This window comes from Pelodiscus sinensis, chromosome 4, assembly GCF_052426305.1.
Source record: "Pelodiscus sinensis isolate ZL-2025 chromosome 4, ASM5242630v1, whole genome shotgun sequence".
Lineage (NCBI taxonomy): Eukaryota > Metazoa > Chordata > Testudines > Trionychidae > Pelodiscus > Pelodiscus sinensis.
The window spans coordinates 126,284,142-126,307,277 of NC_143055.1; the positions used below are offsets into that span (position 1 = coordinate 126,284,142).

The window sequence follows — 23,136 nt, forward strand, 5'->3', positions numbered from 1 at the left end:
TGCAGGAGAGAAGAGTGAGGGGGGATTTGAGAGCAGTCTTTAACTTCCTGAAGGGAGGTTCTGAAGAGGATGGAGTGAGGCTGTTCTCAGTAGTGATGGATGGCAGAACAAAGGTCTCAGGTTACAGTGGGGGAGGTCTAGGTTGGATATTAGGAAAAACTATTTCACTTTTTTGAAAAAGCACTCTCTTGCAATTATGCAAATGAAGCGTGAGATTTGTAAATCCGCGCTTCATTTGAATTTTCAATCGGCTTCTTTTACATTCCTCTTTCGAAAGAGGAATGTAGTTGAGACATGTCCCAAGTGAATTCAGCCATCTACAGATTAACAAACCAAAATCCATAGGTATGTATAAAAGCAAATGGGCATCTATACTATTTGTACCTAATTCTAATTCTGCACTTATTTATGCTAGGGTAAACCAGGAACAACACAACAGATGTCAATGGACATACAACTGTATAAAAATGGTGAAAGTAGCAGGAAAATCAGGCCTTTTATTTTCATTACATCAATAATATTTCTTTTTTCCTGTCCTATACACCTAATTTGGGGGGCCTATAACACGGCACGAGTCACCACCAGGACACCTCCTGCTGGACCCTCAGGGATTGGCTCATTTCAGCCCTGGAGCACCCCCTTTCAGCTGGTGCCACTCCTGTTACCTGTAAATGTCTCCACCACTTTATGTTAGGACCCACATCCCTCCCAGCCAGTGCCACCCTCCCATCTGAGTATTCCCCTGCCACAGTGCCCCCACTCTCTGGGGTCCTCCCACTAGGGGAGCCCCCAACTCCCTATGCTCACCTTGCCTCAGTGACCCTACTGCCACTCATCATCTAGTCCCTGCCGCAGGGGCAAACTGCAGTCTGACATGGCCACTCACCACTGGCAAGAGGAACCTGCTGTCTTCTGCTGTCCTGGTTGCCTCCCTGCAGCCCTAGTAGCTTCAGGCCCTGCAGCTTGGGAGCTTGCCTGGCCAGAGCTACCCCAGCTCTGCCTGCTTTTCCCCCACCCTGCTCTAAGTCAGGAAGCCTCTAGCTTCCCTAACAGCTGGGTCCCTCTTATGCCACAGCTGGAGCAAGAGTGAATCTGTCTCCACACCTCCAGGAGCCCTTATTTATATAGCACCAGCTGGGACCTAATTGGCTATCTTTGCCTCAGCTGTTGGCTCTCCCCCCTTTCCTGTCCCAGGGCTGAGTTTTAATCCTTTAAGGGCCAGTGCAGGGCACATGCCCTGTCACAGGGCCATATTATTTTGGCTGTTGCAAAACTTATAAGGCTGCAACTTTTCAGTTTGCTGTGCACAGGTTTTTCATACCGGACACAAAAAATACTGAGCTGGTAAAAAAATTATGATTTTTTTTTTCAGATTTCCTTTTCCCTTCCCAAAATTCAGACCAAATCCAGGAAAATAGTCCTTGATGTTAGTAGACATTGTTATTCCAAATTTTTAAGAACAAAATATATTATTAAAAACAAACAACAGACAAATATTAATATTATGAGTTTTTCATGCAATATGATGCAAGTTAAGTCCATATTTGGCCTTCATCCATGACTTTAACTCCAAATGGCAATAGGAGTTCTGTTTATCAATAAAAGGATGAATTTGATCCTTACTCTGTGTTAATTTAAGAACATAAGACAGGCTATACTGGGTCAGACCAAAGATTCATCTAGCCTAGTATCCTGTCTTCCTATCCATTTCCAGCTTCTTACAAAAGGAGGCTATGGGCACGATTCCTACTCATCCTGGCTATCAACCATTGATGCACTTATCCTTCATGAATGTATCTAATTCTTTTTTGAACCCTGTTAAAGTCCTAATCTTCACAACATCCTCTGTCAAGGAGTTCCACCAGTAGATGGTGTGTTCTATGAAAAAATACTTCATTTTTGTTTGTTTTAAACCTGCTACCTATTAATTTCCTAGTTCTTGTGTTTTGGGAACAAATACATAACTTTTCCTTATTCACTTTCTCCACACCCATCATGATTTTAGAGACCTCTATCAGATCCCTTCGTCTCCTCTTTTCTAAGCTGAAAATTCCCACTTTTATTAATCTCTCTTCATATGGCAGCCATTCCAAACCCCTAATCATTTTGTTGCCCTTTTCTGACTATTTTCCAGTGCCAAGATATTTGTTTGGAGATGAGGCAATCACATCTGCATGAAGTATTCAAGATGTGGGCATACCATGGATTTGTATAGAGGCAACAAGATATTATATGTCTTATTCTTTGAATATTTTAAATAGAAAGGCAGGGTAAAAATATTTAAATAAATAAATAAATAAATAAATAAATAAATATTCTCTATCCCTTTCTTAATGATTCCTAACATTCTGTTCGCTTTTTGATTGCTGCTGCACATTGAGCAGATGACTATCTTAAGCAGTTTAGTATCATCTGCAAATTTTGCAACCTCCCTGTTTACCCATTTCTCTAGATTATTTATGAATATGTCGAATAAGATTGGTCCCAGTACAGGCCCTTGACGGCCACCGCTAGTTACCTCTCTCCATTCTGAAAACTGACCATTTATTTCTACCCTTTGTTTCTTATCTTTTAACCAGTTATCAATCCATGAAAGGACCTTCCCTCTTATCCCATGTCAGCTTACTTTGCTTAAGAGCCTCTGGTGAGGGATCTTGTCAAAGGCTTTCTGGAAATCTAAATACACTATATCCATTGAATCCCCGTTGTCCACAAGCTTGCTGACTCCCTCAAAGAATTCTAGTAGATTAGTGAGGCATGATTTTCCTGTACAGAAACCATGTTGACTTTTCCCCAACAAATTATGTTCATCTTTATGTCTGACAATTATGTTCTTTACTATAGTTTCAACCAATTTCAACCTCAGTACTGAAGTTAGACTTACTGGTCTGTAATTGCCAGGATCACCAACTATGCCGATTGTTCTTAAAATGATTGGGATATCTCATTTTAAAGGTATATGAGGCCAAAGTCTCCTGTACAACTCCCACCTTCAAATGTCACTTTAGTTGGGCCAAATCTTGCTATCCTTATGTCAGTTAATTGAACTAGAATTTATCCCACTGCACAGAGGACCTTATTTTGATCTCACTTATACTGATTTAAATCAGGGGTAACTCTGCAAAGTCAATAAAGTTACTTCAGTTTCTAAGGGTATGTCTACACTACGCCGCTAGTTCGAACTAGCGGGGTAATGTAGGCAAACCGCACTTGCAAATGAAGCCCGGGATTTGAATTTCCCGGGCTTCATTTGCATAAACTGGGCGCCGCCATTTTTAAATCTCGGCTAGTTCGAACCCCGTGCCGCGCGGCTACACGCGGCATGGAGTAGCTAGTTCGGATTAGGCTTCCTAATCCGAACTAGCTGTACTCCTCATTCCACGAGGAGTACATTCCAAGAGGAGTACAGCTAGTTCGGATTAGAAGCCTAATCCGAACTAGCTACTCCGTGCCGCGTGTAGCCGCGCGGCACGGGGTTCGAACTAGCCGGGATTTAAAAATGGCGGCGCCCGGCTTATGCAAATGAAGCCCGGGAAATTCAAATCCCGGGCTTCATTTGCAAGTGCGGTTTGCCTACATTACCCCGCTAGTTCGAACTAGCGGGGTAGTGTAGACATACCCAAACTGGCATAAATAGCAGAATTTTCCCCAAAAAATACAGGCATACTCAACAACATGTATTATATAAGATCAATATTCTCTGAGCAGTCTAACCAATAGTTTCGCTGTGCAAAACGCCACTGAATGAACTGATCAGCGGCACTGTTGATTCCACTGTGGCAGAAGAAATTATATAAACTGCATACTGGTGGAATAACTGCTTAATAGTGTATAATATTGCATATAAATATATGTGGGGGGATGTGCTATGCTTGACACTATGCCTTTCTGATTCAGAGTGAATTTTGTGGATGGAAATATTCTGGTTCCAATATGCTTTTAAAAATGAACAAAATAAGACCCCTTTTATAAAACTGTTGTGGAATATCATGAATGTTCCCATCTTATCCTGCAACCCTTGAGCATTCACTTCTCTTTTGAATTTCAGAGGGAGTTCTGGTATGCAAGAAAAATGCCAGATTGAGCCTGTGAGATTTGATTGAGCCCACATCAGCAAGGATATTCTGATTTAAGGACAGAGAAGTTCTTTATCAAAATGTAGATTGCCAGATGTCTGACTTTCTACCAGAATGCCCGGTTGAAAAGGGACCCTGGTAGCTTCAGTCAGCACTGCTAAGCGGTCCATTAAAAAATCTGGTTGGTGGTACTGAAGGGCTAAGACAGGGGAGTAGAAAGTTGTGAGAAGGAAGTTGGTGACCCTAATCAAAAGCATATTCAGACAGTACCTGTCCCATGCTTAACCCTTTATATAGACAGGGCTCGGTTCCAACTTCATATATGTGATGTATCTCGCTACTTTGGTAGCCTCATTACTGTGACATCTGAGTTCCTCAGAACGTTAATGGGTTTTGGCTTCACAACACCACTCTGCAGTGAGGAAATATGATGCCCATTTTTCTTAAGGGAAACTTGAGGAGATGGCAGATGAAGTGACTTGTGCTAATTTGCATGGGAAGTCTGTACTTATGGCAAAAACTGAACACAGGTCTTTGGAATCCAATCCGACGCTTTTCCTGACTAGAACATTCTTCCACAGATTTCAATAGGAGAGACCAGCATGTTTCTGGCTAGAATCGGCCTTATAAATTCTCTTCTGACCTCATAGTCACACTGCAGCCTCGCTAGATGTAGCATACCTTCTGCATTGGAAGGGTAGATCACAGAACTGTTGATTCACCTGCGTTTCTTCCATTCTCCCCACTCTGCAGATTCTTTTACGGTTGGTGTGACCCACTTAGGCGCAGATAATCTAACGTGAGATGTTATTTACATGCTGCTGTTCAAAACAGAGAGTTTTGGAGCCATATTGCAGGCCATATGCTGCCTCCAGTCTGTTGTGTTGATGATATGTAGGAGCTGTGTTGTGGATCAGAGATAATGTGTCTCCTAGAGAATGGAAGCCATTGCCAATTTCATAGGTGAGATTTGGAGCCGTAATGAAATGCACTGGAGACAGGACCAGATCACCCTTTCCCAGGATAAAAATTGACAGAAGGAGGTTAAGAGGGAAAATAAACTCTGTGCAAGGTGCATAGAACAAACCCTGGTTCCACCTCCCAAACCTCAAGGTCCACAAGCAGCAAAGACCATCTGTATTGGCACTGAGAAGCTGGGTCTCTGGCTCTGGGACTCAGATCCTCCAAGGTATTTAGGCTCCTGATGTCTATAGATACCAATGGAAGTTAGGAGCCAAAATACTTTTGAGAATCCGGGCCTGGGTCCATAGAACTGCCCCTCTACTTCCTGACCACAGAGTCTCTGCTGCAGTTGCTCTCAGGTCTCACTCACATGGAGAGGTTTGAGAAGTGTACACGCTTGCCTGTATTCTCTGTCCCCTTGTGTTTGAGCAGGGTGTGCGTGTTAACAAGGTGCACTCCCCCTCAAACCTTCTGGCCCCACCCAGCCAATGCCCAGGAACATAGGAGTTAGATCAAACCAGTGGTTTATCTAGTTTGACGTCCTGTCTCTGACTTTGGCCAGTACCAAATGCTTCCGATGAAGCTGAAGCAACCCAGTCATGGACGATTATGGAATCACTTGCTCATATGTTAACCTGCTTCTTAACTCTCATCAGTAAGTGGGTGATTTAGGACTAAGGCGGCATATTGCTTATTTTTAAATGTATATAAACTCTGGGCAGTAACTGCACATGTGCTTGGCATCCATACAGATGCCTTACCCTCTTCTGAATCCTACTAACCTTTTAGGCTTAGATTTTCAGAAGTCACTAATAAAGTCACTGTAACAGACTAACTCAGCTACCCCCTGAAGCTACTAATAATATTGTGTACCTCAATTTTTGGATGTCCAATTTGAGACACCACAAACAGGGTGAATGTTCAGCATGTATTGAAAATCCAGCCTCTTTCAAGTATCTGAGCACTCCATTTCCCTACTCACTTTTAAAACATTTGGCCTCAGGGGTGTTGCAGCAATTAATTCTACCCATTAATTATTCCCTGGTTTTAAAACACATTCTTTTCTTCAGTTGCAAATGTGTCACCTTTCTCTTTCATTGAATGTCACCTTGTTCTTGTATTCTCCAAAAAGAGAGGTAAGACCATTTGATTTACCTTCTCTATATCACAGGTTATTTTGTATACCTCTATCATTGAAAATACCTCCTAGGCTCTGATCCTAAAAGTTGCTCTATGCAAGTGACTCCCACTGTGTCATGGAGAGCCCCAAAGTTCACATATAGGGAAAAATTTCAAAACTGAGATCCTTCTGATTTCTACCCTAACCTAAATGATTTCATTCCTTTCAATCTCTCTTCAGACAAAAGTCTCTGATCATTTTTTGCCTCTCTCTGAACCCTTTCTGTTTCTACTGCTCCATTGTAACATGGGGTGGCCAGAACTGAACACAATAATGGGATAGAAAATAATACTGAACATATTATAATTAATATTATAAATTGATGTTTATCCATTTATAATATTTTCTATCCCATTTTTATCCAGTTCTACATTTTTTCCCCCTTTTAGATTGCTGCTGCACATTCAGCAGAGTTTTTCATCGTGCTGCTCACAATAACGCTCAGGTACGGTTTCTGGAGTGGTTACACTGAATTTAGAACCCAGAAGTGTTCTTAAAATAAGGGATAAGGGATCTTTCGGAAAAGGCTTTATTTTCAAAAAGATCTGCGTCTAGACTGGCGCTTTTTCCAGCAAAGCTCCGTGCCGAAAAAAAATGGCAGCCATTTTTATGCTAATGAAGCGGGGGAGATTTAAATCCCCGCTTCATTAGCAATTGCGATACATCTAATTTGCATCCCTTTTACGAAAAAGGGATGCAATCTAGATGTAGCCTAGATGTATAAGGCCCTGACAAAGTTCCCCACAATCTTCTCTAATCTTGGCACACACAGATTATTTAGAATCAGCTGGAAAATGCATCACTGTCCAATGTCCACCCTTCTTCCAGTTCCCTTATGAATATATTAAAAAACATCCTTGGAGCACCTTCTGTTAACTTTTTGCCATGTTAAGAACTGATCACTATTTCTTGTTGCTTGGCTATTTTTTAATGCATGGCAGGATCTATCCAAAGCTGTTTAGTCTTCTTGTGAGGCATTCATTCACTCAGCACACACTTTCCCCACATGTAGATCTTTGAATGTCTCAGGGTCACTGAAAAGGGAATGTGGCTGTGGAAGGACCTTACCAGCCCTATTACACTTGAGAAGGGGCCCTCCTTTGCTCCTGGATCCTGGGAGCATGATCTGCTTCATAATTATTTGGTAAGTCTATGGACCTTTCCTTTTTGTGTGAACACCCTTGTCTGTGTAATGCCTCTGAAAGTCACTACTAGGGATGTAAAATCCTGTTTAATCAGTTAACCCGTTAAATGTTATGTTTAACTAGTTAAGCACTTAAACGGGGGCAGGTGAGCTGAAATGCTCCCCCCACCCCCCCCCCCACACACACTGCAGGTGGGGGCTGCTTAGCAGGGCTGGCCCTATCATGAGGTGAACTGAGGCAGCCACCTCAGGTGCCAGACTGTGGGGGGGCACCACTAGGACCCAGGGTGTAGAAAATCGTGTCTGCTGCTGGTGCATATGTAGGCAGCAGAGCAGGACCATGAGAGGAGTAGAACAGGAAGGAGGCAGAATTGAGACCTTGCAGAGTTTTGGCCCAAGCGAGGGGACACGGGGGCCTCATTTGAGCTCCCCCCCTCGGGTTCCAAAATGTTGTGGGCCGGCCCTGATGTTCATGCCGAGCTGAAGCACCCCCACACCTCCGCCTAAGGCAGGCCCCACCGGGCTGAAGCAGTGAGCCTGCAGTGAGCCAAGGGCTGCTCCAGCCCTTGCCAGTTAACCGTAACCGATAAGCATCACCTAATAAGGGTGATGCTTACCAGTTTACCAGTTAACCATTCACAACCTTACTTACTACCCTCTTTTCACATCTTCCTATGATGCTTCAGGAAAACACACTGAATCTTGGACCTTTCTGGGTGAAGAATGCTGATGATGACTGTCTTTGGCCACGAGTATCTCAGATGTTCTCCTATTTTGTAGTTTATTCCAGGTCTTAGTCAAATCATTTTAAAGGTGATCCTGTCTAGGTAGGAAGCAACAGAACAAACAAGGCTGAACTCGAGATAATACTGTCTGCTGTTGGTATGTTACGTCCAGTGAAGAAAATTAGAGATACCATTTGTCTATGCATAAAACTGAGCTATATTGCAGGGGCTGTAGATGAGTTGTATGTGTAAGTATGGATCAAACGCTAACTTGGGTACCCCTTTTCCACCTGTGTAAGAGGAGGGGGTTACAAATTAAAATGGATGATGATAGGAAAGAGAAGGATTCACGTCTTCTACATGCTCCTTGATACACACAAGAGCAGGGGAAGACCGGCCCAGCGAGATACCGGGAACTTCCCAGTGGGCTGGCGGCTGCTGGAGGAGGAGGGGGATTTGTGATAGGGCGCCGCAGCCCTGCACTTTAAATTCCCCAGCGCTGCATGCTGGCCATGTATAGGACACTATGGGGCCGAGGGAGCGCATGCGTGGCGTGCTCAACTGCCACGCAACAAGTGAGAGGGGAGACGCCCGGGCGTGGCGTGACATCACGGCCCAGGACTTTAAAACCACCCGGCTCAGCGTTGCACCATGTGGCCCAGCTCTAGGTCCAGCATATGGTCTGGTCTGGAGCCCCGGAAGCAGCTGAGGCTTGATTGCAGACTCCAGCCCCACAAACTGAAAGGCAAAAGCCAGGTAGGGGAGGGGAAGGGGGAAAAATAGGTGGAAGGGGTGGGAGAGGAAGGGGCTTGTGCTAGGAGATGAAAATGCCCCGGGGTTTGGTCTCCCCCTGGAGCGCGTGCTCCACCCCCCAGGAAGCTGCACAAGCTGCATTTGTGTGCGCACCCCCAGCAAACCACGCAAGCTGCATTTGTGCGTGCACCCTCCCTGGACAAAAAGGGGGGGGCAAAACATTTTTTGATTGGGGCAGCAAAAAACCTAGAGGCGGCTCTGGACACAGAAAAAGGGGGAGGGGCATTCAGGGGTGATGTCAAAAAGGGGGAGGGGCACGCAGGAGTGACGTCATGGGGAGGGCCGTTCTCAACCCATTTCCCGGGCCTATTTCGATTGCCAGTCCGCCGCTGCACGAGAGCCTGGGGAAGCAAGCTGGACATCAGGCTGGTGGGGCTGTGAATCAAGAGTCAAGGAGGAGACACATCTCTAGGAGGGTACTAAGGAGCAGCTAATCATGGAATTAATGCTGATCCTTGCAGAACTAACTTCCACTATGTTCCCAGGAGGACAGGCAAATTGGACAAGACAGTGGATAGATAGCTGCTTTGCTGGCTGAGTGCTCCCTTCCCCACTGTCATGAGGCAGTCCATGCTTATGAATATGAATATGACATAACTGGAATGTGCTTTGTGTCAGATACTTCATGTGAGATATTATTGGCAAGGTTGTTATCCACTGATTATGAGTATCCCCTTTGTATGTATTTAGCAAAATGGGGTTCTACTCTGAATAGTAACTATAAAGGTGATGTGGAAGGGCGTTTGATGCCAAATGTGTACAGTTTGCTGTTAAAAAGATGTGTTATCTTGGTAGGGACCCTGCAGAAGTGCAGATTTTACCTGGAAACAAAAAATCAAGCTGCTTTCTTTCCTTCTTGTGCACAATCATTTGTAACAGAAGTTCTGGTGGCAAAATTCTGCCGCCAGTGATAACTGTGCAACCCGATGGTCTTCCAGTGACATGTTTCACTGTGGGTGCATAGATGTGAGTGACTGAAACCCTGAGCACAGTTCTGGTGCTAATGCACTTTTAGAAATAGAACAGGATTCACTCTAGTTTAGCTGTGTTGGCTGTCCAAGGCTAACAAGGAGAATACACTTCTTTTCATGGAGTGGTAATTAGTTATGACCCTGAATACAAAAGAAGGATAAATCTGTTCCGTCCTTGCAGGACTAATCTAATATTTTACCTAGTCACATAAACATGATATTTTGAATACCCTATAGCCCTTTACATTTTCAAACCATTATCTATCCATGTGTTAGGTATTACTAAACCCTATATTATCTAAATTCTTCATGGCATGGAAGTGTCAGAGGGGTAGCCACGTTAGTCTGTAATTTTAATAACAAGTAGTCCCGTGGCAGCTAACAAAATATATGTAGTATTGTACAATTCTGAGTCACCCTTTTTTTTTCTTCACTCAAGCTCATCTGAGGAAGTGGGTTTTGCCCACAAAAGCTCATGATACTGTGTGTGTGTGTGTGTGTGTGTGTGTGTGTGTGTGTGTGTGTGTGTGTGTGTATATATATATATGTTAGTCTCTAAAGTGACTCAGAACTACTCATTGTTTATTAATGATATAGGTGAGGGAATAAACAATTGGTATATGAAAATAGCAGATGAATTGGGTGAAACTGAATATCAACAAAGGCCAGAGGAGATAAGACCAAGAGACATAAGGAGATTCATTTGGGGGAAAAGGTAAAACTTACAGCTGGTGGGGGGCAATCTAAAATTGGCAATCAGGTGAAGAGATACATACAATGAAACCTAGAGTCTACTGAAAAAAGTAGACTGTGTAACATCAAATAAATACATGAAATGCTGACAATAAAATGCCTTAGATTCCAGGAAAGTCTCAGGAGAGGTGATGGGAGCCTCATGATGTGACAGATTTTAAAACGAAGCTTGGTCCAGTATCATTCATACAGGGAGCAGCGATGAAAATGCTGCATTAACAGGAAATAAGTTAACTCCCTTGGGTGCCCTTAATTCTGCTCCTGGTCGGAGACGTTTTCAGCAGCGATTTCAACAGAAGCAGCTAGGCCAATACCGGGCAGTTTTGAAACCCCGTCCCGGTAATCCTGGAGTGTTTCCTTCATTGTGGGTCCAATACTGGGCGAGCTGACACCTCCGCCCCTCCCCCCCCCCGGGAGAGTTTGCAATGGGGCTGGGTCGGCGCTCCCTTTCCTCTTCTCTCACAAACTCCGGGGTCTCTCCTCCTAGGGGTTTCTAAGGAGCCCGGGTGTGGTGGAGACGGGGGAGTAGGCAGCGGGGCCCAGTGGCAATAGGGGAACGGAGGAGTGAGGACTGGAGGGGTGTCCCAGGTAGAGGGGAGTGCTGGAGGGGGTGCTGGAGGGGAGAGGGGCTCCCTGGCTCCCAAGCCGCCTGCGCACCCCCAGCCCGAGGAGCCGCTAAATCTGGAAGACCCCTGACCCCAAGCAAAGCTGCAGTAGGACGCTGGGGGACCTGCGGGGGCTGCATCTGTCCGGGGCCCAGCCCAGTGAAGCCGCATCAGCTTCGACCGCCCCGAGCTCGCCAACCCAGCGAGCACAGGGTCGCTGCGCCCTGGTGCCCAGGCCGGCTGGGGACTTCTCCAGGGGGGCTTCCCCAGGACGGGCTGGGGCTCGCGATCACCGGCTACTTTCCCCTGGGACCACAGCAGGCATCGGGCAGGCTCACCCCGCCCTGCCCTCTGCTCCCGGGAAGCCCAGTCCCCGGCTGCTCGCAGGGTAGCTGCCCCCGACTCCCCGCGGAGCGCTGCCAGTCTAGGAGCGCTCCGGCCCCAGCGTTGCAGACTGAAGGAACCCGACCCAGACACCGCCTCCTAGGGACGTGCCCCTGGACTCTCCATGGAGTCAACACCGTTGCATTGATGCCATCCGCATCCACATCGCCTGTGCCTCGGGCGCCTATTCCCTGCCGCTCACTGACAGCCACGTAGGCTCTGCATGGATGTCTGCAGCTAAAGCCGCTGACACCCCCATTCCCTCGGGCTGCACCGAAACCATCTCCACACGGTCTGTATGGCACGTCCGGAGGCCTGAAGGGACCAGCGGAGCCTGCCCTCCCGGGCCGGGGACTATCAAACCCACATCATCCAATCTATGCCTGATGTATAGCCCTGGAGTCTGTCCGCGCGCGCGCGCGAGTGTGTACGTTCCGGGATAGAACGCTTGGAGGGAGCGATGGAACGATAGAACGCACGGATAGAACGCACGGATAGAACGTGCACACATCCCAGCTGGCAACACGCCAATAAGACCCGCCGAGGCAAAGAGCAGCGCAGTCAAAGGGAACAGCTCCGTGATTTCAGGGGGGACTGGAGCCTGCTCCGCGCAGTGGATCCAATAGTCCTTTATCCATTATGAAGGAAATGAGGCACACCAAGGTGGTGAAAGTGAAGTAAAAACCTTAAGTGTAGAGTGACTCAGAGAAATCAAACCCAAGCGGACTTGCCCAAGGCTACTTGGAGGGCTTTCCTCATCGCTCACAAAGTCTGCGGGCTCTCCTCTGTGTGATTTCTAAGCAGCCCGGGATACGGGGGCAGGGGAATAGGCGCATTGACTCACAGTATGTATTGATGAGCCTGTCCTCCTAGGACTGGCTGGAGATGAGACATTAGGGTGAAATTAATTATACTGGGGGTTTGGAACAGGTGCTACATGAAGAGAGATTAAAAAGACTGGAACATTTCATCTTAGAAAAGAGGAGACTAAGGAGGGAGATGATAGAGGTCTGTAAAATCATGACTGGTGTGGAAAAAGTGATTAAGGAAAATTATTTACTTGTTCCCCTAACCTAAGAGCTAGGGATCACCAAATGAAATTAATAAGTAGCAGGCTTAAAACAAGCAAAAGGACGTTTTTCTTCTCCCAGAGCACAGTCAACTTGTGGAACTCCTTGCCAGAGGATGTTGTGAAGACCAGGGCTTTAACAGGGTTCAAAAAAAGAACTAGATAGTTCATGGAAGTTAGGTCCATCAATACTTATTAGCAGGGCTCGCCAAGCAGCGGTGAGACTTGCTCGCCAGCTGCGCGCTACCGCACTACGCATGCGCTGACCGCGCTGCACGGCCACACTGGGCTAAAATCTACTTGCCACAGGCGAGTAGATTATGTTAAGTGTGGAGCCCTGCTTATTAGACAGAATGGGTAGGAATTGTGTCCCTGGTCTCTGTCAGAGGCTGGACATGGATGATAGGAGAAGGATCCCTTGATGATTACCTGTTCCTTCCACTCCCTCTGGGGCACCTGGCATTGGCCACAGTAGGAAGACAAAGATACTGGGCTAGATGGACCTTTGGTCTGACCCAGTATGGCCCTTCTTATGTTCTTATTGTATTCAAAATAGGACTTACAGTATTGGCCAGCTTTGCAACAGGACATACAAACCTTGTTGCCTGCAAACAGAGTTATGAACACGGTGCCCCAGGCGTTCAAATCTAAGTTTTTGCTTCTCTCTACTGTCTAGGCCTTTTGTGAACTTTTTCTTTTTCTTATAACTCTTACACACGCGCACACACACTCATGCACACTCACAACAGCCATCCCAAGGCGAACATGCGCGCACCGTTATTATTCAAAACCTTCAACCTGGTTTAAATTACCATCGTTGCTGGGATTTGTTTCATCAACTAGTTGGATGTTTACAACTTCTAATTGCCATTTATTTGACGCAGATTTGTTTTGTGTTGCTTAATCTCTAGCCCCGGGTGTAAACAAAAAAAAAGGGGGGGGGGAATCAAACGAGGGCAGAAAAGGAAAAAACCCAACTCGGGGAAGGATACAATATGGCATGTTTAAAATCCCCCCCCCCCTCCCTCCTTCCCATGGCGTGGCTCAGTATTAACTAGTTCCGTGCTCACGGCCGGCAAGGCATTCAGGCAGAACTTGGCCTCTGCGCCCCGATGGCCCCAGTGCTGTGGTTCTGGGAGGGGATTCTAGCCAAGGGACTGGGGTGCCCTGCGCCCCTGTGGCAAAGCGGGAGTCTCCCGGCAGAGAAGGGAACTTACTTAAGAGGTTGGCTTCATGGGAGCCGTTGACTTTGCCATCCGGGTGGATCTGCAGATGGAAGCCAATGCCCACCCGGCAATAGAGGCTGCCCGTCCTGCGCCCCGATGGGCTCCACTGGACGCTGCTTCTCTCCGGCCCGCTCCCTTGGGCTGCCGAGAAGGCGGCAGGTGATGGAACGGAGGAGGTGTTGCCGGCAGCCGGTCGGAGTTGCGCTCCGGGGGCCAGTCGCTCCTGCTGAGCCGCGGCGATGAGGATCAGGTGGCCTAAGGAGAGGAGGCAGCTGAAGGACAAGCTCATCCTTCCAGCCGGGCGGGCTCCCAGCGCATCTTGCGTGCCAGGCTGCTGCCCCGTGTGCGCTCTGGCGCGGCTAGCTGCGCTCAGAAGGCATCGCCCCCCTGGCTGCAGCGAGCGCGGGAGCTCCAGAGCGCAGCGCTGGCACGGAGATATTTATAACCCGGGTGAGCTCACTGCTCCGTGCATGCCTGGTGCCTAAAGGAGGCTCGCTCCTCCATCCACCGCTCCGCCGGCTGCCGGGCTGGGGAAGCCCCTCGTGTCCCCGCGAGGAAGAGGTGAAGGGTGGAGGGGACGCAGCACCCATGTGCGCAATGGAGGGGTGCGGGTCGCGCCAGCGGGCCGGCTGCGCCAGCGGCTCTTTACGCACCAGCGGGCTGATTCCTATCCACTGGCAAAGGCTGCAAATAATTCATAGCGGGGGGCCGCAAAATGGGCTCCCCGGAGAGGCGGCGGCGGAAATGGGTCGCTTCCATGGGGTGGAGGGTGGGGGGGGGGGGGTCATTCAGCAGCCCCCTTCCTTCTCCTCCCCCTTAAAGATGCCGGCTCGGATTTGGAGCAGCAGTCTCAAGTGAGTCTTAGAGGCCCGCGGGGGGGGAGGGGGTGTCCCGTGGGGGGATTGCCAAGGCTCAGCCTGTGCATTAGGGACCCCCGGGACACACGCCAGCTGGGCTAGGGCTGAATGGGAGGAGGGAGTCTAACTCCGGCCTTGGGGGCGGCTGCAAGGGGCGTTTCACGCCACCGGTGCGTCTCCCAGGGGAGCGCGCTCCTCGCTTACCTTGCCTGGCACGGATCGCCCCTCCTCCCCCTCTCTCCCAGCCGTGCGGGGCCCATCTCGAGAGTCGGGCCTCCAAGCACCCCACCCCCACCTCCTGTCCCGTGCGCGCCCTCCTTCCGCGGCCCCCTTTGCCGAAGGCACGTGCTGGCTGGGGCTCAGGGCGGCTCTGCCTTCCCAGGGACCGCAATGAATGATTCATGGCAATGCGCACTTGGATTCACCCTGAAGAAGCCCGAGAACCGCGCGTCTCCCTTTCTGCGACGCCCCGGTGTCATTTGCCGGAGAAATGCGCCTCCTGCCCCGCGAGCTGCCTGCAAAACAGGCTGGAAGTTTCAAGCCTCACCTCTGGCCCATTATTCCCTGGCGCGATCGCGGAAAGGGAACGGTCCTGGCCGATCATGCCAATGCGCATTAGCCAGGGTTGATCCTCAACTACGGCCTTATGCATTATTAAGCGCGCCTTTCAAGCTCCCCTATTTAGTACAGACAGGCATGTCCAAGACATACAGATGTGCCAGGGCTGAAATTCTCCTGCTGGCAGAGCGCTGAACGCAAACCAAGCGCTACAAAGGCATTGCAGGGAAGGAGAAGACTACGTGTGTGCGTGTGCGTGTGTAGCGAATGAACAAACTAAGCCCACTCCTTTCCTCCTGGCTCCCGGGAGTCAGTGGGTGTTTCCCTGTGAAATAATCCACGATCCCAACCTTCATGAGAGTCTGGGGGAAGGCACGTGGCGTGATGTACAAGCATAAATGATTGCCTCTGAATTATAGATAGAGTAAAATAAAATATAAATAATATATTTGTGGAGGTCAGTATGTATCTATAATATATACATGGGTGTATATAGGCATATACAGATGGGGTGGATGTGTGATACGCACACCCAGAAAGTATTTCGTATCAAGTATAGATAGATAAAAATAAAATAGACGTAGTAGATAGGTATGTGTTGTAAGCTATATAGAATCATAGAATCATAGAGCTGGATATATGTATAGCTTTAGATATGTGTATGTGTTGTGTGTCTATGGACACACGCGTGTGAGATGTGCTACATACATGGCACACACACACACACACACACATTGCACCTCTGCAAAATTACCTTCCTAGCACAACGTCTCTGCTTTCTTCCTCCCACCGCAGCCTGTCTCAGATTTGGGTCCCTTCTGAACAGCAAGGAACCGGCTGGACAGTGCGGCTTTCGCGGCTCTTAAAACGCTGGTCCAAATAAAATACACCCGGCAGGGGTGTGCTCGGCTCGGCTGCTTCTGCAGCTTTTGAAAGGGGATTTTGTGCAGTCGATTGGGAAAAGCGCACAATCCTCCGCCCCTCCGCCCCGCTTGCCCAGGGTTACTTTAGTGCGTTAATAATTGGAAGCAAAGGCCCATCGCGTGGGGAAGGGCCGGGCCCGAGCCATTTGGGAAGGCCGAGCAGTAAAGTTGCTTCTGTTCCCAGCTCCCTGATTTGAAGTCAGCGAGTGTGGCTGATACAAGTGAACTAACCCTCGAGGGCCCGATCCGAGAGCTTGGTCCCGGCGCGTCTCCCCCGCACCGCACGATCAAGTCATCTGGGAGCCCCTTCTGCAAGTCCTACCCAGGAAACACTGGCGCGGAAGCCAACCACCCGGGGCCAAGCCTGGGAGCTCCTACACGAACAAACCAGGTGTCACGAAGCAGGAGGTGTCCCGGGATTAAGCCCACAAACCCCCTCCGCCCATAGATCGCGGAGCCAATGGCATTTTTACTTCGATTTGAGTGGGAGCCAGCCTGCCACCCTCCAGGGAAGCCACTTAGCAGCCACACAGTGAAACGCCAACGTTTTACCAACTCTCATTTGCCCCTAGGACCCCCCAGACACTTCCGTTCCCACCGCTCCCGTGCAAACTAAATTCACTCCCTTGTGGTCCGCTTTTTCCAAAAGTAAACCAGCTGACCGTGAGGATGATGCAGTAGCAACCGAATCCGAGCCATTTCTGAACGAACACTATTGAATCCAGGTGATTTTCAGGGCCGTCTTGACTTTTTATAACACAACTTCCGTGCTCGTTGGAGGCAAAATAATTGTTAAACCACCCAACAAAAGCAGCCTGAAATACATGGAATGCATGTGGCCTGTTCTTTACCCATAAAATGTCATTACGTGCATATAAACTCCTTATACTACACTTCTCCTGGTGCAGTACAGGGTCACAGATAATAACAATTTTCCTGTTAAAATAACAGCTCTGGCCATTTAAAAACCAACACATTATCTCCCAAATTTCCTACAAGAGATCAGAGTTTAAACGTGTCCATTCCTCCATAATCACGGCTTGAAAAATTCAAAACTGGAGTTGGTTACAATGTACCTTTACGAAGAAATCATTTGTACAATTGTCTAGTCCAATTCTCCTATTTTATTTTGACTTAAACATTGCTTTGAAAGGAAAGTGTTTCACTGCTTTGAAAAGAAGACTGGGAACAGAATTCAGTTCTTTCAAGAGAGTAGTCTTTAGCTCTCCCTAAAAATGTTGATCTCAAATTGAAACTATGCTAAAAAAATGTCTACACATTGGAGCTTGATTGTAATAGGAAAGTAGCATTGGAAATGCATTCCTATAGCAACCTGCAAAGAGAAAAGAATTAACCTGTTTTTTCGAGATCGCAACCGGAAAGATGAAAAGCCCATTGGTAGCTGCAAAACAAGCCCCTATCTTGTTATCAGCTATGGATCAATGAGATGCAATGGTTCTTGTCCAGCATGTTTTCCAACCTCTGTTCAAAGCGATTCGGTTCGCCCGTCTCTAGCACTGAAACAGGAGTCACGCTCAAATCACCAACCCGCTCCCAAGTGGGATAAACCAGACCTCTGTCGCCCCAGCTCCAGAAGGAGGCCACGGTCCAACCCCCTCCATCCCCCCCGAAATACCGCTCGCCCCAAATATCCGATTCACACACAAGCACGGCCCCGCCTTTCCGAATCCGCTGCGCTGGGAAGTCTCCCTTGTGCGTCCGCATTTGAGAGGCAGCCGGATGCCTGGGACAGGCAGCAGCAGCAAACAACCAAGGGCTTGAGGACACTCTGCAAAGGGGAGGGGAATCCAGACCCAACGAGAGGGGAAGCGAATGCAGAGGAGGGGACCTAACCCCGGGCTAGAAACCCCACTGAGTCCTGGGGGCACGGCCCCCGCTGTACAGCACCGTGCACGGCCCCAGCTCCGGGCACCTTGGCTCGGCGTGTAACACTGGCTCCCACAGCCAGACTGTCCCTGTTAAAGGAGACCCTGAGCTGGATTCTCTCCCGGTGTAAATCTGCTTAGTTCACTTGCTCGCTTGCCTGCGAATGTGGATCCGTATCTCGGAGTAACCCTCAATGCCAGCACCCCAGGAGCAAACGGCCATGTAGAGTCTGTGGGGGAGGGCAGGGAGCTCCGGGGGCGACGTGGCCCGAGATGTATGTTACAAGGTGCTCTGGGGCCCATTCAGCTAACCGGGGCTGACATAGATTTATGCTGTGTGGGAGTCACACCACATCCCAGACATGTCCCGGTTTGCTAGAAGACTTCTCCGCACTTTTCCATCCCGCCTTCTTTGCCCAGATCCGTGTTTGTGATCGCTGGAGAAGGCAGTTTTACGTGTCATGCAACACGAGTATTTTCATTGCGCACCTGCTAGCTTCAAATCCTTCGCTTTGAATCCTCCCCGGTAAGATCAAGAGCGAAATGCAAAGTCAATGGGAAATTTGTCATTGACTGGCCTGGGGCCAATATATCACTAATGTATCTATAGCTATATATCTGTGTGTGTGTATAGGTGTGTGTATGTGCACGTGTGTGTGTGTGTGTGTGTGTGTGTGCTGCCCTACCACACACCTATACTGAACTTTTCCCAGTGAGCAAATTTTAGTAAGAGAAAAAACAATTCCCTGCACCCCCTCCCGCTCTTGCACCCTCAGAATTTACACCGCGCCTCCGAGGAGTCGATTTAAGGCCGTGCGGTTGGCTGGATATATATTTTCCTCCCTTGGGGCCCTTCCCACCGAGTTCATTGCCAGCTGCTGTGGAACTGGATCTGGTCCAGGACGGGTGACATAAGCCCAGGTGGGGTGGCCCCATTGATCCGTCTCCCTTGAAAGCCAGAGCGGCGCCCCCCCCCCTTTCCTTGTTACTGCCAGGCTGCACCCTGGGCAGGACATTAGCACCGCTCGGGCCGTGGGGGAGGCTGACGCCCTCCACGAAAGCTGGGCGCAAACTCCCACGGCGGCCCGAGCATTTTTAAAGTAGCAAAATCCCCGCCTCGGCCCGGTGTCAGATCGGCCTGCGACAGGCAGCAGCAATTCAAGAGCGAGGGGATATTAGCGGGTGAACGTCCTCACCTTTCAGACCAATTTGTCACAGGCTGATTTGCTGGCTGCAATTTCCCCTGCTTCTCCCCCCCCCCTCCCCCCGCAAGCTGGATTTCTACAGCCCTTAATTACAGCCATCCGCTCCAGCCAATGCGCTTTGTGCTCCCTTGGCAGGACCCACGGGGAAGCACCTGTTGTCTGGTTGCAGAGGGGAGCACCTGTCCGTGGGAGCGCCGCGCCGGGGGGGCGAGGGGGGGCTGTCGATTGGCAACTCCGGGGAGACTTCCCTATTGACAGCAGACAGGGGCCGACACCTGTTCGGGGCTATTGAAGGCGGCCTGGCAGCTCATTGGCTGCTGACAGAGGATGTCAATTACCGGCCCCCTGCGAGACTGGGAGCCCAGAGCCGCAGCATCTGCTCCGGAGCGTCACCCGATTGGAGGCATCCCGCCCCGACAGCGCCTCGCGGGGAACGCGCCTCCCCGGGCACTGGCGGGCGCGCGCAGCGAGGCGCAGGCCAGGCTGTCCGGGCTCGAGAGATGAATGTTTAGTTTAATCCGACACCCCCCGCCCCTCAGAACCGTCTTGCTACCCTAGATGGTTACAGTTGCTTGTGGCGTTATCATAACCCCCACCCCCACCCCCACCCCCACCTCCACCCGGCCCTTAGATTAAAAAAATGATTGAGTTGCTGAGGGGATGCATGTAACTTTGTAAGAGCCGAGCACAATGCTCCCCTACGGCAAGAAACGGGTTAAAGAAAATATTGGCCACTGTGCATTTGCCTGCCTGCCTGTGCCAGCAATCTGCCTGCCTGCCTACCTACTTGCTGGTTTTACCTGTCTGTCCTTCCATCCATCCACTCTCCCATCTATCTATCTATCTATCTGTGTCTGTATCTATCTATCTATCTCTGTCTATCTATCTCTGTCTATCTATCTGTGTCTCTATCTATCTATCTATCTATCTATCTATCTATCTATCTATCTATCTATCTATCTATCTGTGTCTCTATCTATCTATCTATCTATCTATCTATCTATCTATCTATCTATCTATCTATCTATCTATCTATCTATCTCTAGAGGGTGTGTCTAGACTACAGAGTTTTGTCAACAAAACTATACCTGCGTCTACACTACCGCTGAGTTCTGTCGACATAACGTCGACAGAACTCAGCAGTTTTGTCGACGCTGGTAAACCTCATTTTACAAGGCATAACGCCTTCTGTCGACAGAGTTTCTGTCGACAGAAGGTGCTATTGCATGTAAACTGTCCTTTGCGTCTACACTACCATGTCGACAAAGCAGCTTGCTTTGTCAACAGAACTGAATGTAGTGTAGACGCTCTTTGTTGACAGAAGTTTTTTCGACAGTATCTGTCGACAAAACTTCTGTCGACAAAAGCCTGTAGTCTAGACGTACCCTCTGTGTCTATCTATCTATCTATCTATCTATCTATCTATCTATCTATCTATCTATCTATCTCTGTCTGTGTCTATCTAGCAATCTACCTTCCCTTCCCCTTCCCCCCACTGTTTCTGCTAAAACAGGAACATAACCTGACCACCCTGGAGACTACCGCAGACCAAAGTGCTTTTGGAGCAGCATAGGAGTGACTCCCTGCAAACAGCTCTGAGTGGCGGCCAGCTGGTTGCAAGCTGTGACATTCAGCTCACGGGAGGAAACACCTCCCCCCTCCCCCGTTGGACCTTTGACTCTGCTGAAGGTCGGACGTGCAGAGTTATGTCTTTAAAGATGCAAGAAAGAGGATCAAGTTGCAGAGCGGAGGAAGCCCACCTTCCCCCTCCCGCTGCAGCTGCTTTAAGGAAGGGGAGCTGCAAATCCCTCTGCAAATCCCACCTCCGGACAGCCTGCCTTTCCCCTAACCCTAATCCCTGCCTTGCCCAGCGCAGCCCTGGCAGGGCATAACACCTCCCAGGGGAAGGACTGGGTGTGGGAGAGGGCTGGCCATGTCCAGGCATTGCTATCCGCACTGCAGGAGGGAAATGTACCACACAAAGTCACCCCCCACATTTATAAGAACATAAGAACATCCTGGGTCAGACCAAAGGTCCATCTAGCCCAGTGTCCCGTCTTCCAACAGTGGCCAGTGCCAGATGCCCCAGAATGGCAAACTAAGCAGCAACTTGGTGTGACCTTGGGCAGTTTTCCCGCTTACATCCCCTGTTACTGTGGTGGATCAAACAGGGCAGACGTGGCAAGGTGGGAATTCATGTAGCAGTTATACACATTATTCCTCAAGCAGAATAAGAAACAGGAGCTTCTGAGCCAGAGGTGGCTTGTGGATCTGGATTACTTCTTCCTGCCAGAAGCGCCAGGTACAGGACAAACTGTGAGCAGGTGAGGACAGGACATTGGGCCCAATTGCAGATCTGCAAGAGTCTGAGCCTGGAAGATGAGCCCCAGATCTGCTATCCTTAGTCCCTTGCGTTAGCTGTTATCTCAAAGGGGTCAGAGAACACAGAAAGAAAGGGAATAGGGAGAGCAAACAACCCCACTTATGGATCAGATCTTACTACCCATACCCTGTTGATCTGAATGGGCCAAGTGGAAATTTCGCCTGCCTAAAACTAACAGGATCAGGTCCCTAAGGGAAGAGGCACTTTGAAAGGCCAGACACAGGTTTGCATTATCAACTGTTTTCTCCAACCCTGTGATTCTTGTCATTGCTGAGAGTATTTAAAGACAGCAGGAGTCACTGGAGTATCATCCTCTCTGACTCAAAAAGTCCTGCAACAGGTGCTGGGGCTCGGAGGGCGTGTAAATCTGGAGAATTAACTTGTCCCATCCTTTTGAAACAAATTAGCCATGTCGTGGCTTAGGTTACCCTTGCAGGCTACCTTTTGATTGGCCTTGCCACTGCTGCAGGCATTAGCAACCATTGGGTCTTAACAACAAGCAGGATTCTGCAGATCCTACACAAAACATGTCGCAGAGGAGGGAGATATTGTATTGCACATCTATAGGCTAGGGGGAAGTGAGCTGCTGGGAGAGATGACAGCCAGCAGCTGCAAAGAGACCTTGCTCCCTTTCCCATCATAATTCACCAAGGTGCACCGGGCGGGGCAAGAGGGAAATGGTTATTTCAGTGCTATTGCATGTGTGTGTGTGGGGTGGGGAAGATACCCCTTTAAATATAAAATGTCTCTTTTATCTGAGGATCAAGGCCCTGGTCCAAATCCCCAGGATGTCAATGGAAATACTTCCATTAACAGAAACAGGCTTTGGACTGGCCCCCAAATCTCTCTAGGGACAGGCCCAGACCCAGCCATAAATTAACAGAGGTGACTGCCTCTGCTGACACGTGGGGAAATGACAGGCCTTGTCTGAACACAATGGCACTGAAGTTCTGCCGGCTCTGGCTTAACGATCCCCCTTGTCCTCCCATTAGGGGAGTAATAACCCTCAGACATTCACGCCATGTGCTTCACCAGTGAGAGCAGCCATATTTCTTCCAGATAACAAAGGCAACTGTCATGTAACGCCGCGGTGCAGAATGAGACCTCGGAGTGACAACCCATTCATCAACCTGCTAGAGCACAAAACATATTCTCCCCCTGCTTGGGCTGTTTGCTGGTCCTTTCACAGCTGCGAAAAGCCGGATGGAAAGTTGCTCTCACACTAGGAAATCCTAAACTAGAGCACAGCACTCACAAGCAATTCCTTATAATAACTCATCTCAAACTCTCCCCAATTTCCCAGCTGGCCACAGCCCCTCTACAGACCACAGCCTTGCTCTTGGGACAGGTGTGCTGACCCACAGGCAGGTGTGAAATATAAAGATAAAGAATCAAGCTGGACATAATTAAGATCT

General features: G+C 49.0%; 1 protein-coding gene across 3 annotated transcripts in view; it reads right to left on the reverse strand.

The window, feature by feature from the left end:
* The window catches only part of FGF5 (fibroblast growth factor 5), a 38,459-nt gene extending 24,200 nt beyond the window's left edge, over window positions 1–14,259 (reverse strand). The window contains exon 1 of one of the 3 annotated variants that reach the window (XM_006110918.5): window positions 13,901–14,259. In XM_006110918.5, coding sequence (XP_006110980.1) covers window positions 13,901–14,198 — 298 coding nt within the window. In that variant the 5' untranslated portion in view covers window positions 14,199–14,259. Of the gene's footprint in view, window positions 1–807; window positions 1,080–13,900 lie in introns of those variants that run through there. The other 2 variants (XM_075929150.2, XM_075929151.2) reach the window with 2 other exon arrangements.
* Between the last annotated feature and the right edge of the window lie 8,877 nt (window positions 14,260–23,136).